This window comes from Pelodiscus sinensis, chromosome 29 (genome assembly GCF_049634645.1).
Source record: "Pelodiscus sinensis isolate JC-2024 chromosome 29, ASM4963464v1, whole genome shotgun sequence".
In the NCBI taxonomy this organism is placed as follows: Eukaryota; Metazoa; Chordata; order Testudines; family Trionychidae; genus Pelodiscus; species Pelodiscus sinensis.
In genome coordinates, this window is record NC_134739.1 from 6000965 (window position 1) to 6019732 (window position 18768).

Genomic DNA, 18768 nt, shown 5'->3' on the forward strand with positions numbered 1-18768 from the left:
TCATAGGCTTTTTAATTTTATATGGTATTTAATTTTAATTTTTCTCTAACCAGGCACATTTTTGCTTTTACCTTCTTGCCCTGCAAAAATCGTGTGTACTGCATTAACCCTTGATTTATTTTGAAATAACTCCCCTTATTTTGAAATTAGAAGCGCAGTGTACACACTACCAAGCCCATTGTTTCAAAATAACAGGTTGGTTATTTCAGAATAATAACTCCTGCTTTTCTCGAGGAATAATGCTTATTTTGAAATAGTTACCACTGCTGTTATTTTGAAATAACTACTCCCCAGAGTCATTAAAAGTAATTACTCCCCAGTATTTTCTGGGGCTCTAAGTTGAGGTAGCACACCCATTTTAAGGGAGAATTCCTTGGACTTATTTTGAGGCTTCCCTTTAGTGTGGACATGCTATTACAAAATAGCTATTTTGGGATTTATTTCAAAATAATTTCCTAGTATAGACATGCCCTAGTTGTGCTTTCACAGTGCCGTTTATTTTGAGTTCTCCCCATTAATACCACCATAGACCCTTGCAACAGTCTATTTACAGTATCTTCTGTACTTTTGGCCCTCTCTTCAGAACCTGAGGGGAATAGAGGTCTCCCTTCTCTGAAGCCTTTGTGTGACTGGACTCAACTAGCCCTGTTCCCCTTTCACCCCAGCGCTTTCTTCCTAATTGGGTCCATATCCCAGCCAGCCCACCAGCCTGATTATCTGTTTACCTCAGCCAGCTTTCTCTGGGGGGTTAATTGGCATCAGAATGCAGGCTTACCTGTTCACTTGCTGTACTCTGCCAGAGATTCCCTTTAATTGCCATTAGCACTGACTCCTGCTTGAAGTTTGGGCTTTTTGTACTAGATTTGTTCAAAATATATAATAGACATAAAAAAATGCTTAACCTATGTATTTGCTTTTTCATGAGACAAATGCAAGTAGAAAGTAAGGACTATTTTATGCCATTACCATGACATTTGCAGCAAGTAATCTAGGATATAAGCATGGGTGTGTCTTTCATGCAGTAGTGCTATTTTAGCCAGGCCTTATATTTCCAGTCTCAATATCAAGCATGAATCCCTGCTGCCTTTGATGCATAAAAAGTTTTCTGCTCACCTACTGATTCATTTGTAAATTTAAAATTTAGAGCAGACAAAGTAAAGGGTCATGATGATGCCACTGTGAAGGTATTTGTAATACAGGCAGTCCCCGGGTTACGTACAAGATAGGGACTGTAGGTTTGTTCTTAAGTTGAATCTGTATGTAAGTCGGAACTGGCGTCCAGATTCAGACACTGCTGAAACTGACCGCCAGTTCTGACTTACATACAGAATCAACTTAAGAACCCCAGGCGTCCCCAAGTCAGCTGCTGCTGAAACTGATCAGCAGCTGATTCCAGGAAGCCCGGGGCAGAGCAACTCTGCCTGGGGCTTCCTGTAGTCAGCGCTGGTCAGTTTCAGCAGAAGCTGACTTGGGGACGCCTGGGGCAGAGCAGCTGGGGTGCTGCTGGGTTGCTCCAGTAGCGCCGCTCCTGGGTGCTACTGGACCAACCTAGCAGCACCCCATCTGCTCTGCCCCAGGCGTCCTGATTCAGCCGCTGCTGAAACTGACCAGCAGCGGCTGAATCAGGACCTGGGGCAGAGCAGCTGGGGTGCTGCCAGGTTGGTCCAGTAGTGCCCAGAGCGGGCGCTGCAGGACCAATCGGCAGCGCCCCAGCTGCTCTGCCCCAGAGTCCAAAACAAAAGCCTGGTCTGCTGGGGGGGGGGGAGCACACTAGCTGCACCCCCCCCCCCTCCCCAGCAGACCAGGGACACGGGGAGCAGAGCCTCTGAGGCTTTGCTCTGGCAAAGCCTCAGAGGGAGGGACCCCGCCGCGGCTGCGGCTTCAGTCCGGGAGCCTGTGGTCTGCTGGGGACGGTCCCCAGCAGACCACAGGCACCCAGATTGAAGCGGCAGCAGCGGCGGTTCCCCGCGCCTCTGAGGCTTTGCTCTGGCAAAGCCTCAGAAGCGCGGGAACCCGCCCGGTGCCCCTGGTCTGCTGGAGACGGTCTCCAGCAGACCAGGGGCACCGGAGCAGCTTACGAACGGGGCTTTCTCGCCCCGACTTCCGGGGCGAGAAAGCCCCGTTCGTAAGTGCGGATCCGACGTAAGTCGGATCCGCGTAAGTCGGGGACTGCCTGTATTTCAAAATCCTTTATTTACTTCCTGCCGCTTATAAGTTTGCCTTGCGACTTGAAACTGAAATTGGTTTGCTTGTCTCTCTCTCATGGACTTGCTGTCACATACGGGATTTCTTCTTTGTATTAGCCACAGCCATTTTATTTCATTTTAACAACATGACCATTACATCACTTGTTTTAGGGGAAATTACACACACAGAGAGTTTATGGGAACTTTTAAGTCCCTCTCTTAACTAATGTTGGTTTAAACTTTGGCTTTGCTTAGCAGAGAGAAGTCTTTGCACGTCCTGTCCTGTGAGCACTTCACAATGCTCTATGTGGCATTGCTGTGGAAGCCATTACTGTTCTGAAGAACACTTTCTCTGGGTGCATCATGTAGCTGCCCAACACTGCCCCTGTCCCATGGGTACAGCCATACATTCTATCTACCAACTTCTGTATGCGGCAGCCTTGTTCACATGAGACAGTGACACTGATGCCCTTAAATGGATCCTTTTGTGGCTGATCCACTGAAGGCTTGCTTAAACTCAGACATAATGTGCAAGTGAACATGTTTTAAAACTGTAGCATGACACAAGGCAAATTTTACTTGATCACATCTACCAACTTACATGTTAAAATAGGTTTGGTCTCCTAGGCTCTATGGTTTTAACATAAATTGAAATGCAGCGCATAGGCTTAGGTACCTTGAGAGAGTTCACTTTTTCTTTAAAAAACAACAATAGTTTTTCATTTTCAGGAAGCAGCGTAAGTTTCATTATTATAGCCAGTGCTGGTAATGCTCACCATAGTATTTGAATGCCACTTTGCATGTTAAGCTTCTAGTTCCTTGTGCTCTGAAGTTTCTAAACTACATTGAGACTGAAATCTTCTAGGCAAGATCTTAGCCTAGGGTAGACCTGGAAAGTGTGTCTAATTTTCCATTGTTTCCAATGGTACTGACACCACAGGCTACTTATTAAAGCCATTAAATTCCTCACCATTCAAACTTGTCAATGGATGACACACAATTGAAATGTGTTATGAATGACCAAAGTATTGAACGGGTTTGTTGCATGTCAGGCCATAAGTGACAGATTTTAATGGATTTTAATTTAGGGTCTGAATTAAATAAGACAGTGTCTTGTTGCGTTTTTAAAAAAGAAAACCTGAAAAATAGAAGTCTTACTCTATATTTTAGAAATGTGCATCTGCCTGTCTGTCCGTCCGTCTGTGAGTCCATTTATTCAAGAAATCCTACTAAATAGAGGTATACCGCTTCCTCTTATCATAACTTAAAGCAAGGTCAGAGTTTGGTTGTGTCAGGACAATTGGATGTGCCTGGAATTCAATTATTGTGCATAAAATAGGAAGGGAGGGGTCTGGAAGAGGGACATCTACTGTAGAATGAGCACAGGTGGGCTGCAAGAGGCCAGAGATGGGGACCCGGACAGCTGTAATCCCATTGGGCCAGAAGGGGGCAGGAATAGAGAAAGGGACAGCTATCTACTATGTATTTGAGAGAGTCTGTCTGTGTGTCTGACTGCATTTCCCTCATCAGGGGACATACACCAGTCTCCTGGCGGTGCCCAGGCCATGGTCAGGCAATTCTCACATGGCCCCAAGCTGCTATAGTGAGAGAGGGCTGCATCCCGAACCCCTCCTCCCTAACCTCACCCCAGAACAACGATTTAAATGAAGAAAAGCAAACTTTATTTGAGTTGAGGACCCAAGCAACTCTGAGTAAATCTTCTAGTTATATCGTATGCAACCCTAAGGACTCGCATGGATCACCAGCAGAATTTGTAACCTTCATCTGTATATGCTTAGCTGAAACCTTTCTCAGTTGAGCTCCGGGCATTACTGTTGTCTTCTATGTGCAGCAGCATTAGAAGCAAATTGATACACATTTTCTGAGTGGTTCACATAATTGTATGCTAGACAGCAATAGAATGCCAGAACTCGGGATTCCTGAGTTCTTTTCCTGGCTATTGAAGGGAAGTGCTGTCAAGTGGCCAGAGCAGCAGTTACGAGCAGTATAGCAAAGCACATAGATTTGGCATAAAGCATCGGTTTGCTCAGCTCTGTACAGACATTTTTTAATACAAGATTCCAGTCCTAAGGCGTTTGCGGTGTAAATTCTCTGGTTATATTTGTGAAATTCACTGCTCCTCCATTATCCCATTTTCCAGTTTGTAGGTCCTAGAACACATGGCTGTTCCTGCCACCATCAAATGACGAACACAGGCAATTTAATATAAAAATGTGTCCCTCGAGAAAGCAGATTCTTCATTATTAGGACTTCCTACTCACTGGCTATTGCCACTATTAGAGTTATAGAATTCACAGTTCAGACTTACAGAGCAACTAAATCTCTAGGGATTTACACTAACTACTTTGTTTATGATTCATTGAATCTAACCAAAGTAATGTTATCAAGGGAAAATTGTTTGCATAATTTGGAGGATAATTTAAACTATAATCAGATGCTTTTATTACAGGATTTATATATCCGTGTACATATGTATAAAATATTTGGCAGAAAAATAAAGATCTACAAATAAAGATCATTTTGTCATTCTGTGTTTGCTGTAGTACAGTTCCTCTTCAAACTGCTTCCAGGTATCTTTTCCCCAAAACAGAAAAATAAATACCTTGGGCCAAATTCAGGCCTGGTATTTTTAGCATGGACATATTTGCATTTTAATGATGCAAAGGCAGTGCTTTTGTGGGCCTGCATTACATCAAGCCTAACATTGGGTACCCAGTCCCCACACAACTGCATATGGAGATTACTCCTACAAAGTACAATTAATTTGCAGCAGGGACGACTGTAAAGAGATCATGGGGGTACGTGCTCAAACACACACACCATCGAAACATAGAATCTGTCCTGGAAGGACCTTGCTCAGAAGCCCTGCCCATATGAGATTTTAGACTGAATTCGGCAGCTTTGGGGGAAGAGTTGGCACAAATGCTTCTCTTTTTGGTTGTACGTATTCAGCTAGTGCCTTAATACAGTGTTTCTCAACCTTTTTTTTTTTATAAAGTATCCCTTTTTAAAAAAAAATTGTAAGTACCCCCTTTAAAAAAAATAAAATTAGAAGTACCTCTAGTACCTACAGTTTTCAGACACACACAATTTTTTTTCTACCATTGCAACACATTTGTTTAAACAACTTAATCGTAGCTGGGCAGGTGATGTAATTTTTGGGTATAAAAAGTACAAAAATAATAAAGCACTGTAAAACTTACAACAAAAATTCAATTTTCTCCAAATTTCAGTTGTGTTGAAATACCCCCCAGACTTCTCTCAAGTACCCATACTACTGGTTGAGAAACACTGCCTTAATATATCCTGAAACCTAAATAATTAAGAAGTCATTGTCCTTCCTGCATATACAAGTTTTATTAACTTTTCTCCATGTAATATTACATTGAGACAGACTCATTTAATGTAGACAGACCCATGTTCTCTAAAATGATTATTGAGAAGTGGTAATTTTATAGCTCTGATTGCCTGCAATAGGCACAACTCATTCATTGTGCCATTACTTACGTTTTAGTTCTTCTCAGGGACTTGCACTGCATGCTAATTCAGAATGCTGAGTTTTAGCAGGTTTTTTTTTATCCTTTTAAATAAAATTAAAACAGTTTTGGTTTAAAACAGATCCCAGAATAGATTGAAGCCACAGAGCAACTGATTCTAGGCTGCATAGTAGTACTTAGATCATCCAAGGTCATTCAGAAGGTAAATTAACCCACAGGGAACAATCCCAAATACCTGAGTGAATGATGAATTTACACATAAAAACAGCTTAATTTTAAATCAGTAAAAACTACATTTCAAGTAAATACATATTAGCAGTTAGGAAGGGGACCTTCAGAATTTATTTTTAATTTTCTGTTGCTGGCACATTTAAAGCGAGATTATTGCTAAAGTTCCTCTCTGTAAAGATGTTTTGTAGTCCACAATTTGTGCTATTTGGAGATTATTTCTTTTTATTGATGATGTTTCTGCAAAGATTGATTGGAAATACATTGAGATACATCTTTGGCACAAATTAATTTTTACACAAATATGTAGCACAGTGTTTCTTAACAATACAAACTAAGACTATGAGATGGAGATTCTAGAAAAGACATTTGAAAACATGTTTCCCAATAATTAAGCAGTGTTTAGGAGAAGGGATCTGTTAAAACACCTGTTTCTTCATCTCATTTTCCCATATTTTAGCATATAAAATTGTTTTCCTGACAGATAATGTATATATAAATGCCAGCTCTCTTGTAGTTGTTTCAAATTTCAAAATGTGTTACAAACATTCATCCTTGCAGCACCTCTGAGATAAGGAAGTATTGATCCCATTTTACAGAGGGAAATACTAAAGGCACTGAGTAGTAAAGTGATTTGCCCAAGGATCCCAGTAAAGACCTTTGATTAGAACTCAACTGTTTCTGACACTGTCCTGTGCTTAAACTGCATGGCCACACCTTTTTAGTAGTTCCAGTTTCCTTCTGAAATAATCCAGTGGTTCTTTAAACCAGGTTGGCATTTTTCTTGGATTTTGTACACTCGTTTTGCAGTATGTTTATTTGTAAAAGGACTTCAATCTCTCCTTGTTAAAAAGACGATCAGCTGTTGTGTCCTTCTTCTGTTCAAAGACAAGTGGAATCTGCAGAATAATGGCATTCTACTATGTCATGGTGCACTGTACTCCTCTTCGCACTTGTAGATGTATGAGATGGTCTTCTTGTGCAATCCACGCACCTAGGCTATGTCGTCACTTCAGGCTGCTTTCAGAAGCAGCTTTTTTCGAAAGAGAAGCGTCCACACTGCAAAAGTACATAGAAAAAGTGATCTGCTTTTTCGAAAGAGAGTGTCCAGACTGAATGGACACTCTCTCACATGTAAGCTGTGATTGCTATGGACGGAATGGCCACCAGAGCACCTGTGCTTTTTCCTCTTTCCTCTTCTTCCAAAAGAACTCCCTCTTCCCCGTCCACACACACCTTTTTCCGAAAGAGCTTTCGCAAAAAGGCTTCTTCCTCATAGAATGAGGATTACCAATGCCAGAAAACCCCCTCTGATTTTTTGATTTTCTTGTGGAAGAAAGCAATTGCAGTGTGGACATTCCTCAAGTTTTGTTGGAAAAATGGCTATTTTCCCGACAAAACTCTGTAGCATAGACATACTCTGATTGTAGTTTGTTGGCTCATGTAATGGCACTTAGACCACTTAAAGTGAGATATAAAAACAAGGGAGGTCTGTAGTGCAAGCTGACAGCCTGTTGGCTTTATAGCTCAAGTTGTAGAGGCTCATATACTAAGCTCTAGAGGTCCCAGGTTCAGATCTGCCCAGTGGCAGTTACATTTGCACGTTTCCTTTTGGTTTTAGAACACTAGAAACTCTCAAAAATCAGTGAAATACCTAAAATCAAATCACAAATAGTTCTTGTGAACTAACAGGCACAGTAACTGCTGGGATGGCATCTCTCTTGTCTTGTTCAGAGTACAATAGCTTCCCTATGCATTCCTTCAGTTGTCTTTTTCCCCCTTATTAGGATGCTTGTGACTTTATATATGAAAATATAAAGCCCTGGTTTTCATATTATCTCACTACAAATATTAAATGTCAGCAGACACAATGGGCCAGATTAATCCATGGGTACTTCCACTGAAACTAATGGATGCTCAAAATGCTATTATTTGGGATGCTGTGGTTCAAATTGTGTGGGAAAATTCCTTAAAATCCTATTTTGTGAGGTGAACTGTTCTCTTTATGAACTGAGCTTTAAGTTGAAACTTGGCAAAGGAAGAGTTTTAGCCACAAAGCATATGCTTGTTTGGAGTAATTTTGTGTTTGTTTTTACCATTATAAAAAAAAATTAAAACACTCTTGTGGTTGTTAACGAGACCACACCAAATCCAAGCCATTATGGCTGTACATATCTCTTGCTTTAGAAATGGTTCTTTGTTTGAATGCAAGGCGAAAGGCTTATTTCAGAAGACAGAGCATTATATTAGACCAGTGGTCCCCAAACATTTGAGGTTGCCGGGCACCAGGAGGCGTGGCCGTTCACCCGCTGGGCGCCAGGGACACTTGCGCACCCGGGGGTAGGGCCCCCCCATAGCCGCATGCCCGGGGCCAGTGCCCCCTCCAAGGGCCGCACACCCGGAGCCAGTGCCCGCCCCCAAGCACCGTGCACCCGAGGTCAGGGCCGGCGTTCCCTCCCCCAAGCGCCATGCTCCCGGCGCTCCCCCAAGCACCGCGCGCCCGAGGTCGGGGCCGGCGTTCCCTCCCCAAGTGCCGCATGCCCGGCGCTCCCCCAAGCACCGCACGCCCAGGGCCAGCGCTCCCCCCATGTGCCGCGCGCCCAGAGCGCGGGCAGCCTATCCACGGCGCTCACCGTGCGCCATGCGCCCGGGGCCGGCTCCGGCACCGTGCATGCGCCACGTGCCCGGGGCCAGCCAGCCCTGAGCACTTGGCGGGCGCACGCAAATGCCCCGTGTTGGGGACCACTGTATTAGACTATTTTGGAAAACAGATGTGTGATCCTTGCACTGTAAACAGAGAGTGATTAATTCATGTTGTGTTGTCCTAAGATATGTGGAAATAGCTTGTTGAATTTTAGACACATTAGGTTGGAGAGTTAATTACAGTGGTTAAATGAAAATGAAAGCATTAGAATTTCAATGGAGGAATGGTTTAGAAATATATACTAGTTATATTTGTAGACCTAGAATACATTTGAGGCAAATGAAAGTTCACAATCAGTTTCTACATCTAGTTTCCTGGCAGCACAAGCACGATGGAGGGTGAGTTGAAAAGTGTGATGTATTTTGGCTGAAATTTCTCTGCTTCTCAATTAGTAGGTTAGCAGTTTGGGGCCAGTTTAGACCTGGTGTAAGCAAATGCCTCCCTCTCCACTTATGTAAGTGGAGTAGCATGCATTTATATCAGATCTAAATTTGTCCCATTCACTTGATATTGACCAAAGTGTGGTTTTGTTTTTTTTGTTTTTTTTTTAAAGGAAAGGGTTGATGAAAAGTATTGCATTGGCAGTATCATAGTGGAAGTAATTCCTAAATTTGACATGACATAAAGAAAAAAAGGAGGGGGACCATGAAATAAACCCCAACAGTGTAGCACCAGGATTGTAATGGTAAAAAGGGGAATTTTTTTATTACATTCGAAGCTTCATAATTTCTGTTCAAAATCAGATGTGTTATTCCAAGTTGATTTTCTAGAACAAATATGCTACTGTCATTTATTATATTCTGTAGTTGATTATCACAAAAATATTTATAAACTTTAAACTGATACAGTTTATGATTTGTTGCATATTATAAGAAAATGGAGACAGTGAGACCAAAACTGACTTTGTTTTCATTATTAATTGCCTTTACTGTAAATCTGTGAGATTGTGTATTTGAACAAATACTGTTATATGTAGCATTTTAATACTATTGCTAACTGCAAATGCCTTTTAGTAATGTCAGCCAAAACTTAATAACAAAACGTTTCAAAGCAGTAAGTAGGACAACTTCTCTAGGTTCCATAATCTCTGATTTATGTGAGAATGCTGGGAAACATGATCAGCTTTATTTTATTTTTTATTGTACATATCATCTTATATTGTTATGTATGCAGCTACTTCTTTCTTTGTTATTCATATCTTTTTAATTTGTTCCTTCAAGCTACTTTGACAAGCTATTCTGAAAACATGGAGCGCACTAAATATGGAGGGGAGAGCAGCAAAGAATTAGGATCTGGAGGAAACCTGAAACCATGGCAGTCTCAGAAATCCAGCATGGACTCCTGTTTATATCGCGTAGATGAAAATATGACAGCCTCCACCTACAGTTTAAACAAGATCCCAGAAAGGAACCTAGAAACGGTTTTATCGCAATCTGTGCAGTCTATTCCACTTTACCTTATGCCACGGCCAAATTCAGTAGCAGGTAAGAAACAATTTATTTACTGTTAAATCAGATTAAAATAAGCCACCAACACAGTCTTCTCATTTTCTGTTTTCGTACAATGTGTTTATGCAAAGAGAAGTTTCCTGTCCACATCAGGAAACTGCTGTTGGGTGTGACAACATTCCATTTCTGTTTGAAATATCATGTGTAAAGGGAAAACCTCCAAAGAAGGAGTACGTTTCCCACACAGTTTCCATCAATCTTGGCTCCCAAAATCTGGAAGTTCATAGCCATCAGATGATTTGAAAGAATTTAAAAATACCTGCTTTAAAACTGGCTAGTTATTATTTTTGATTATGTGGCATCCCATTACTAACATGGGCCTCCATTCTAAAATAATGCATAAAAGGTGTAACTTTTCAACTCCAAATTAATAATCAATAATAATATTGAGAGTCTTTTCTGTCATTCATAATTCTACATAGGAGGCTGGGAAAGATGTGGGCTGGCACTTAAAAAGCAAAGCATTATAATATAAGAATACATTTTAGAAAATGTTAGTCTCTCCTCTATATTGGCTGCAGTAGGAGTGAGCATACAGCAAGATGTGTAAGTATCCATTAGAAATTAGAATTAGGACACAAATTGCATGTCTTAATAGTTTTCTTTAAATTTCAAAGATAAAGGGACAACCATCTAGTCTGACCTCTCCTGTTCAGGATAGTCCAGTGATTTTTCCCTAGTGCATAAATGGATTCACTCAAGGCTAACAGAACAGAACAGAACTTTTGAGAAAACATCCAACATCTACAGCTTAAATTCTCTGGTGTTGACGGATTTACATTACTTATCAAACTTCCTAAATGGTTAATTACCTTCATTAAAAACAACAAGTTACATTTCATTTCTAATTTCAGTTTTCACAACTTTGTGCATTTAATAAACATGTGCATTACAGTCCTATTTTGGGAAGCAAGCATCTTGCCATAAATGTTTCCATCTACAAATAACTATCCTAGCTTTCCTGGTTGGATTTTTCGCTGGGGTAAAATGCAATGAACTGTAGTGTGCAGGAGAGGTTGAGACTGGATGAAGAGGGTCATTTCAGCCTGAAAATCTATGAAACACCATTGAACAATACAGTAGGGATGTAAAAGTTTGACCTGTTAACCAGTAAGCATCACCCTTAATGAGTGATGCTTACCTGCGCCGGTTAATCACTGGGGGCTGGGGCAACTCCCCGCTCGCCTTGGGCAGGGGTCTGCTCGAGCCTCGTGGAGCAGCGTTTGCCTGAGGCAGTGGGCTGCTTCAGGCCGACGCAGTCTGGGCTTGAGCAGCTCCATTTAATTGGTTAACTGGTAAAACAATTACACAGGATTTCACCCCACAATACATGGATATTTATGTTGCCTGTTAATGTTTCCTGGAACATATGGGTGCTGCTGAAGCATGTCTGAGTCTTAATATTGAAAATTAGAGACCAGAATCATCTCTGTTTTCTTAAAGATCTATGTTAGAAAGATACCTAAATGGTGTCACAAAATATTTTAATGGCATTTAATAACCTCTCAGCCCCTTAGAATTGTCTCATTGACACACATGAAGGAAAGAAAGGATACTGTTTAAAATATATTAACCTAATTTAAAAGCTTTTTTATAAGTTTTCCGCCTCATTTGCTGGATGTTGTGCCATATCCTAGTGAAAAGATGTTGGAGTTGGAAACCCATTGGCAATGCAATACATACAGGTTTTGTGTTGAAGTGGCAAACATATATATTTTGTCAGTCTTGTGATCCCTGCAGGATTTTTCAAATGGCTTGCAAAATGTCAGTGAGGGACTCATGCAGTGCATAGAACCTGGGATACCATGCATCAAAACCACATGTCATGCCAATGCAGGCTGTACTGTATAACTGACTAATATTTATGGCCTAAAACTCCTTTGTAGTGGAGTATAATGGATGCTACAGATTAAAAGCAGCTGTGGACATAAGAATTTATAGCAGCTAACACATGGAGGCAGTGAATGTTGTGTGGTATGACCTAGCACCGTTTACTTACAGCCAAAAGAACTTGCTGCCCAATTGGGAATTAAAGTTGGATATCAGAGTACATCAGGGTGGCAAGAACATGACTAGAGACTGGTTAACAACTAAGTTTGTCATGGAAAGGTTTAATCTCTCACATGCGAAATCTCCCCACTTCAGGAAAAGAAAAAGAAAAATTGGTTAGTTCGTATAAAATCTAAACATCTCTGTTGCATGATTTACTTTGGCTACAGGTCATACCATGGCGTACGTGGCCTACTTGGTGGAGTTGTGGGCAGGGATCATTTCAATTAAGAATCACCTAGGATAGTTAAAAAGCATTTTGTTCTCCCATTGCTTCCCTGAGTTCCTCCTTCATGTTGCCATTGTTTGTACATAGAAGTGCCTAGCACAACGGGCCTTGATCCAGGATTGCAGGCCTGGCCTTACCATGAGGCGAACTGAGATGGCCTCAGGTGCCAGACTTGGGGGGGGGGGGTGCCACTGGGACCCACAGTGTAGAAAATTGTGTCTGCTGCGGGTGTATATGTATTCTCTCTGCTCTAGATGCACAGAGATGGTGGAGTGCTGTGCTGGAGGATGGAGACCTTTCAAAGTTTTGGCCCAAGCGAGGAGGCATGTGTTAGGGTTGCCAGGTGTCCGGTATTGACCCAAACAGTCCGGTATTTTCGCCTCCTGTCCAGTACAAAATATTCAGAAAATACCGGGCACCTAAGAAGTCTGGTATTTTCGGGGGGGGGGGTTTCCCTGCCAGGAGGCGAAAATACTGGACACCTGGCAACCCTACGACACACTCAGCAACTGCCCCCCCTCCTGCGCCACCCCCCAGACTCCCGCACCCTTGCTCCTGGACCCCCTGCTTACCTGGTTCCACAGGGAAGATCCCTTCTGGCTCGACCAAGAAAACAAGATGGCCACCAGCAAAAAGCTAAAGACCTGAACAAGGGGAAGCAATGCCTTCCCTGGGTCTTAGTGCTCAACCTCTTCTCTTCCTATCCCTATTCTGACTCTGCTTGCACTTAAAGAGGCCATGCTGTTTTATTTTGTTGATGTATTTAATTATTTATTTAATTATTTATTTGCTTAATAACTCTTGGGGTCCTTTTTTTCCCCTCTTCTCAATAACTTTAGTCTCCCCCCTTTTTTTCCCTCAACAGAGTTTTTTCCTCGTTTTTTGTTTTTTTGGGGGGAAGGGGAGTGTTCGGTATTTTTGGTTAAAGCATCTGGCAACCCTAAATACAGTATTTCAGCATTAGATTCCCTAAATAACTAAAGCAGGCACCTTTTGTCTTCTTTGAACAAGCTTTGGATTTATGTTGTAAGCAAGCACTTCACTGTAGTTCTAGGAGCATTGTGTGTGGCAATCCTTGTCTCAGGAGGTGTTACAATATATTTTCAAAAAGTTCCCTTTGCATGTCTACAAAACTCTGCATGAAAGCATTCTCTGATTTCATTTGTTTTCAAGCAGCATTTATCATCATTTAATGAATCCTTCATGCTGCCAGGAAAGCACAAAATGAAAAGGAACAACTCAGGAAAGCAAAGTAATTCTCTTAATAAAACATCGCCCTCGTCTTTCAGTACTTTGTATACCTCATCTTTGTATTTGATCAGAAATGCTACTTATTCAAACAATTACTGAAGGGAAACTTGAATAAAAAATAATCACCTAGACCACTGAAGGCTCCTGTGTATAATTCACTGCTCAAAGTGTTACATGCAGTAGAGCTGTACATTCAGTGTTTTAGCAGATCACTCAAATAAATGGGTTATTGTACATACAATATACATTTTTTTCAAAGGTCCAGTTGTGGGAATACTTAGAGGGCTTCTTTCACATGAGCTCACTAGGAGCATATATGGTGACCAATTATGGGTGCCTCGCTGCACGGAGTATAAACATTGACAAGCAGTTTTATGGCAGTAAGACAGAAGCAGCTGTGAAGGGCGCTGCTGCTTTGCTATGCAGTAACCATTAAGAAATAATTAATAGGCAGAACAAGCCAGGTTGAGCAGTGAAAGGAAAGGGAGAAATATTTGTCATCTCGTTGAGCGAAGGACACTAAAGCGATTGGGGTTTGATTCAGTTTATTGACAAAAAATGGTTTCTTCATCTACTGTTGGTTAATAAAAATAACATCCCCAATCTAAATGGATATGGCTTTATAATTAAAGGGTACTGTTTGCTTTAAAAGGGAAACTGATAAGCAAATAAAAAATAAGGGAAGATAAACAAGAAATCACTGAAACCAGAATGCACTGGAGAGCATCTGGGAACATGTCAAGACTGCAAAAGAACATAGGCGACAACAAGTGTGCAGAACCTGGGTCAAGACTCGGGTTCATGGAGCTCAGGCTAGGGCAGAGGTGAGCAATAATTTTTTACCGGGGGCCATTTCAGAAATGTTTTAAGTGGCCCTGGGCCACACTGGAAGGGGCTGAGCCTCAAGCGGAAGAGGCGGGGCCAGGATACTTCCCTGCTTTCCCACCCACAGACCATGATTGGTCTGGGGGTGGAGGAGTGTGTGAAGTCTTTGCCCCCCCCCCTCCCCCAGAGGTTTCCCCTAGGCACCCATGCCCCTGGTAGTAGGGTTGCCAGGTAGACCCTAGTAAAAAAACGGACACACTTGTCAGGGGGGCGGGAGGGAGGACCGGCCGGGAGGGGGGCGGGTAGCAGAGCTGGCGGGGAGGGGCCATGGGGCTAGATGGGAGAAGGGGTGGGTGGGAAGCAGAGCTGATGGGGGGGTGTCCGGGGGCTGCGGGGCTGGCCGGCAGGAAGAGGGATCAGGAAGCAGAGCTGGGGGGAGATCGGGGGCTGGAGGGGAGGATGGGGGGTCCGGAGGAAGGGGGGGGAAGCAGAGCTGGCGGGGGGGCCTCCGGGGGCTGGCCGGCAGGAAAGGGGGGGCCCGGAAGAAGGGGGGCAGGAAGCAGAGCTGGCGGGGAAGGGTGTCCGGGGGCTGCAGGGCTGGCCAGCAGGAAGAGGGGGTGGGCAGCAGAGCTGGGGGAGGATCAGGGGCCGTGGGGCTGGAGGAGAGGAAGGGGGGGTAGGAAGCAGAGCTGGGGGGGGGATCGGGGCCGTGGGGCTGGAGGGGAAGAAGGGGGGCAGGAAGCAGCTCGGGGGAGTAGGGGGGTGCAGCCACTGGCCGCAGTCGGAGTTCTTCTGGCCGCGCCCCCAGCAGGCACTCCCTTTACTTGCCAGCAGAAGCCAGGTGGGGGACAGGGGCGGGGCAGGGCTGGGAGCCACACCCCCCATCTGGCTTCTGCTCGCAACCAGAGGCTCCCAGCTGGGAGGCGGGGCCGCAATTGGCGCTGGGAGCCTCTGGTCCCTGCAATAGCCGGGGGGAGGGGGGGGGGAGACAGATGGCTGGGAGTCCCAGCCCCCGTCCCGCTCCACTCGGCTTTTGCACGCGACCACAGGGCTCCCAAAGCCAATCGCGCTCCGCCTCCCAGTCGCTCTGCTGCCCCTGCCAGGCTTCCGTCCAGCCGGGAATTCACAAAACACCAGACATTGCACATGTCCGGTATTTTCTGAATTTTTCTACCGGACAGACGGTGCAAATACCGGACTGTCTGGTAGAAAACCCTACCTGGCGGTGGGAGGAGACTTTGCACGCTCCCCCTTCTGCCCTCAGACCAATCAGGGTTTGGGGGTGGGGCAGCGTGTGAAGCCTCCTCCCGCCCTGCCAGGAGCATGTGGCACTTCTAAGCACCACGCACTCCTTGAAGGGTGGCGAGAACTTCTTGCACTTTCCCCTGCCCCCAGGCCCTAATTGGCCTGGAGGCAGGGGAGCGGCAGGGCCTCCATGGGCAGGATCAACCCGCTTGGCAGGCTGGATGCAGCCCATGGAGGCCATTTTGCCCAGCCCTGTGCTAGGGTACTAAAATTACCAGTAGACAGGCAGTCCTGCTCCAGCTGGGTCTCTGGAACCTGGCAAAGGAGTCAGGCCTCAGACCCGGCTTTAGCCTGGGTGGAGTACCAGTGCTTCTCATGGCATGAATCAGTCTGTAGACCTGGGCTCTGAGATTTGCTGTTATGGGATTTTTTTTTGTTTTGTTTTTTTGCAGTATGGAGACATCTGTGGGACAGTTTTGACGATGATTTATTATTGTTGTTTCAGCTGAGCTGTGATCCTTCAGTGCCATTCCAGCAACTTCTGAGTGCTATTATCTCCTCTTCCTTAGTGTCATTTTCCTGGGTTTGAAGAAAGAATGTAACACATGAATGTAATATTTGTATATTAACATTTTGCTTTATAAAGGGTAGAATATCCAAAATTTGCCACCAAATTAGCTGATTTTTTTCTTCTTAAAAACAGTATTGAACATTTACAGTGACAAGTAGATTATGCTTCAGCTTTCATGTCCTTTGAGATGAATTAGAGCAGTTCATCATGCCAGCCAATCAAACCTGTCCACTCTGAATTTTCTCAAGTCTTTGCAGAGTTAAAAGTCCAATTTAGTGACTAAAAAAAGTGCACAGGGCCGTTTTCAAGCTGCCTTTATAAATGCAGAAAGAAACCCAACCTATTTTGACATGGGAGAAGATATTTCTCATCCCCAAAATCCTTCGGGGAATCTTTTTCAGATTTCCTCATTAAATTACCCTTTGTCTCATCATTCCGCTTCTTTCTTGCAGACTAATGGAGCTAAACATCTTTTTGCATTTTTTGAGTCATGATCACAGGTTTCTTTTCCCTCTGCAGAACTCCCAGTCTCTTTGCAGTTTTCTGAAGCCTTTTGGCTGTATTTTCAAATTTCCCAATCCTGCTTGTGCACTTAAAAATTCTTTTTCTAAAAGGCCCTGACAGAGTTTTCCAGTAGGTGTCCTTTGATGCCGTGGCGGATTTGGGGTTCTTCTCTTGCTTGAAAAATGTCTCTAGATGTATTTATTTTATCTTCTGAGAGAATGTTTAAATGTATAATAAATTATGAGAAATCCAATATTTCATCAATTAAGCTACATTATAAACAGAGAGCTAAGTTTAGAAGAGGTCTCAGTGTAGGTCTTTCCCCAGAAACCAAAATAACCCTCAAACCCAATCATATTTTGGCAGATAAAGAATAGTGGGCCTCTCTTAATAATCTCTTCAGTTTCTCTTATTCCCTAAGCAGAACTTGGAATAAAATTGGCTCAGTAGCCTCTTTGGATAAACAGATGCATTGCAGATGTCTACTGTAAGAATCACTTTTAGTGTCATGGCACTTTAGCTTGCCCCTTTCTTAGGGTATGTCTACACTAGGAAATTATTTCAAAATAACTAAATTTGAAATAATAACTCCCAAAATAACAAAAATGAAATAGCGTGTCCCCACAATGAGGGAGCCTCAAAATTTTTCCATGGCAGGCTCGGTTATTGTGAACCCCAAAGAAGCACTGGGGAGTAAATACTTCAAATGACTCTGGAGAGTAGTTATTTTGAAATAGCAGCAGCGGCGCATCCACACTAATGCTGTTTCGAAAAAACTGTTCCAAAATAAGCATTATTGCCCAAGGAAAGCAGGAGTACAGATTTTGGAAAAGGGCTTACCGCTGTCGGAAAAACCCCAGTATGGACATAAATGTAGTTTTTCCAGAAAAACAGGAGTGTAGACATACCCCCAGACAGGGAGAATCAGAGAACATGAATCAGGAAAAGGCCTTCAGGAGAAGTGATATAGGAAGCAAGAGATTGTGCGGAGCTGCTTAACATGGGATCCCTCAGCTAGAACCCAGGAGAGTGGGTGGGTCTAGGATCCTTCTGCCAACCCCAACAAAAAGAATAGTCAAATCCCTTGGTACAAAGGGGCAAGGACTCTGTGGGGGCCTAGGATTATGGATCCTTCTCTAAGGTCACTGCACTCCTTGTATGTCAGACTCTATTCACCTGAAAGAGGAGACTTCTTGATAAAGGAGTCCTAAGAGGAAGTCACTTGGTACAAGCCAAATGATTGTTAACAGGCTGAAGGAAACTGAGGCAGAGTCCTCACAGCAGCAGCACACAAAAAGAGAGGGTGCTGAGTTCAAAAAATCAGAGCCCTATTTATGCTGGTGCAAAATCTGTGTGTGGACCAGACCTATTCCTCTGATACAATATAGTCATTTTACTGTGACCAAGACCTTTTCATAAAGAGATGCCAATAGCCATCAAACAAGCACATTTCCATTTCTCTTCTACTCATTGGTCCCCAAGTAAATTACAGTTTTGGGAGGACTGCTAAAAATGTGCGACCTTTCCTCCGTCACCATGCAGACTATTTCACCTGTTTGGAAAGATTGCATGAGTTCCATTATATTGTAGGAAATGAAAGGTCTGCCATTTTTGACCAAAGGAAAGGTTATGATCTGAGATCGACCACTATTAAAATTGTCCCTCGGCCTCTGAAAAATCTTTTGTGCATAGATTAACAATTCAGAACCATAGAAATCCTATTAGTTTGCTAGTTTATTGTTCCAAAGAATTGAAAGCTGTGCATTCAAACATGTTTTCTTCCTATCCCATCCCATCCATTTATGCACATAATCCATTTTATTTTATAGTCTGTAGTACTTTTCAGGCTCATCGCCTCAGGTAACTTGCATTGAAGTTGTAAAAAAAATCTGACAACTGGGTTTTTCTCTTCCATATCTCTACCATGCATGAGATGAAATCCCAGATCTT

General features: G+C 43.2%; 1 protein-coding gene across 17 annotated transcripts in view; it reads left to right on the top strand.

Annotated features, from left to right (window-relative positions):
- The window catches only part of TANC2 (tetratricopeptide repeat, ankyrin repeat and coiled-coil containing 2), a 711362-nt gene that overhangs the window by 535116 nt on the left and 157478 nt on the right, over positions 1–18768 (top strand). For all 17 annotated transcript variants that reach the window (XM_075911616.1, XM_006125755.4, XM_075911614.1 and 14 more), the window contains one exon: positions 9857–10120. In XM_075911616.1, coding sequence (XP_075767731.1) covers positions 9857–10120 — 264 coding nt within the window. The remainder of the gene's footprint in view (positions 1–9856; positions 10121–18768) is intronic.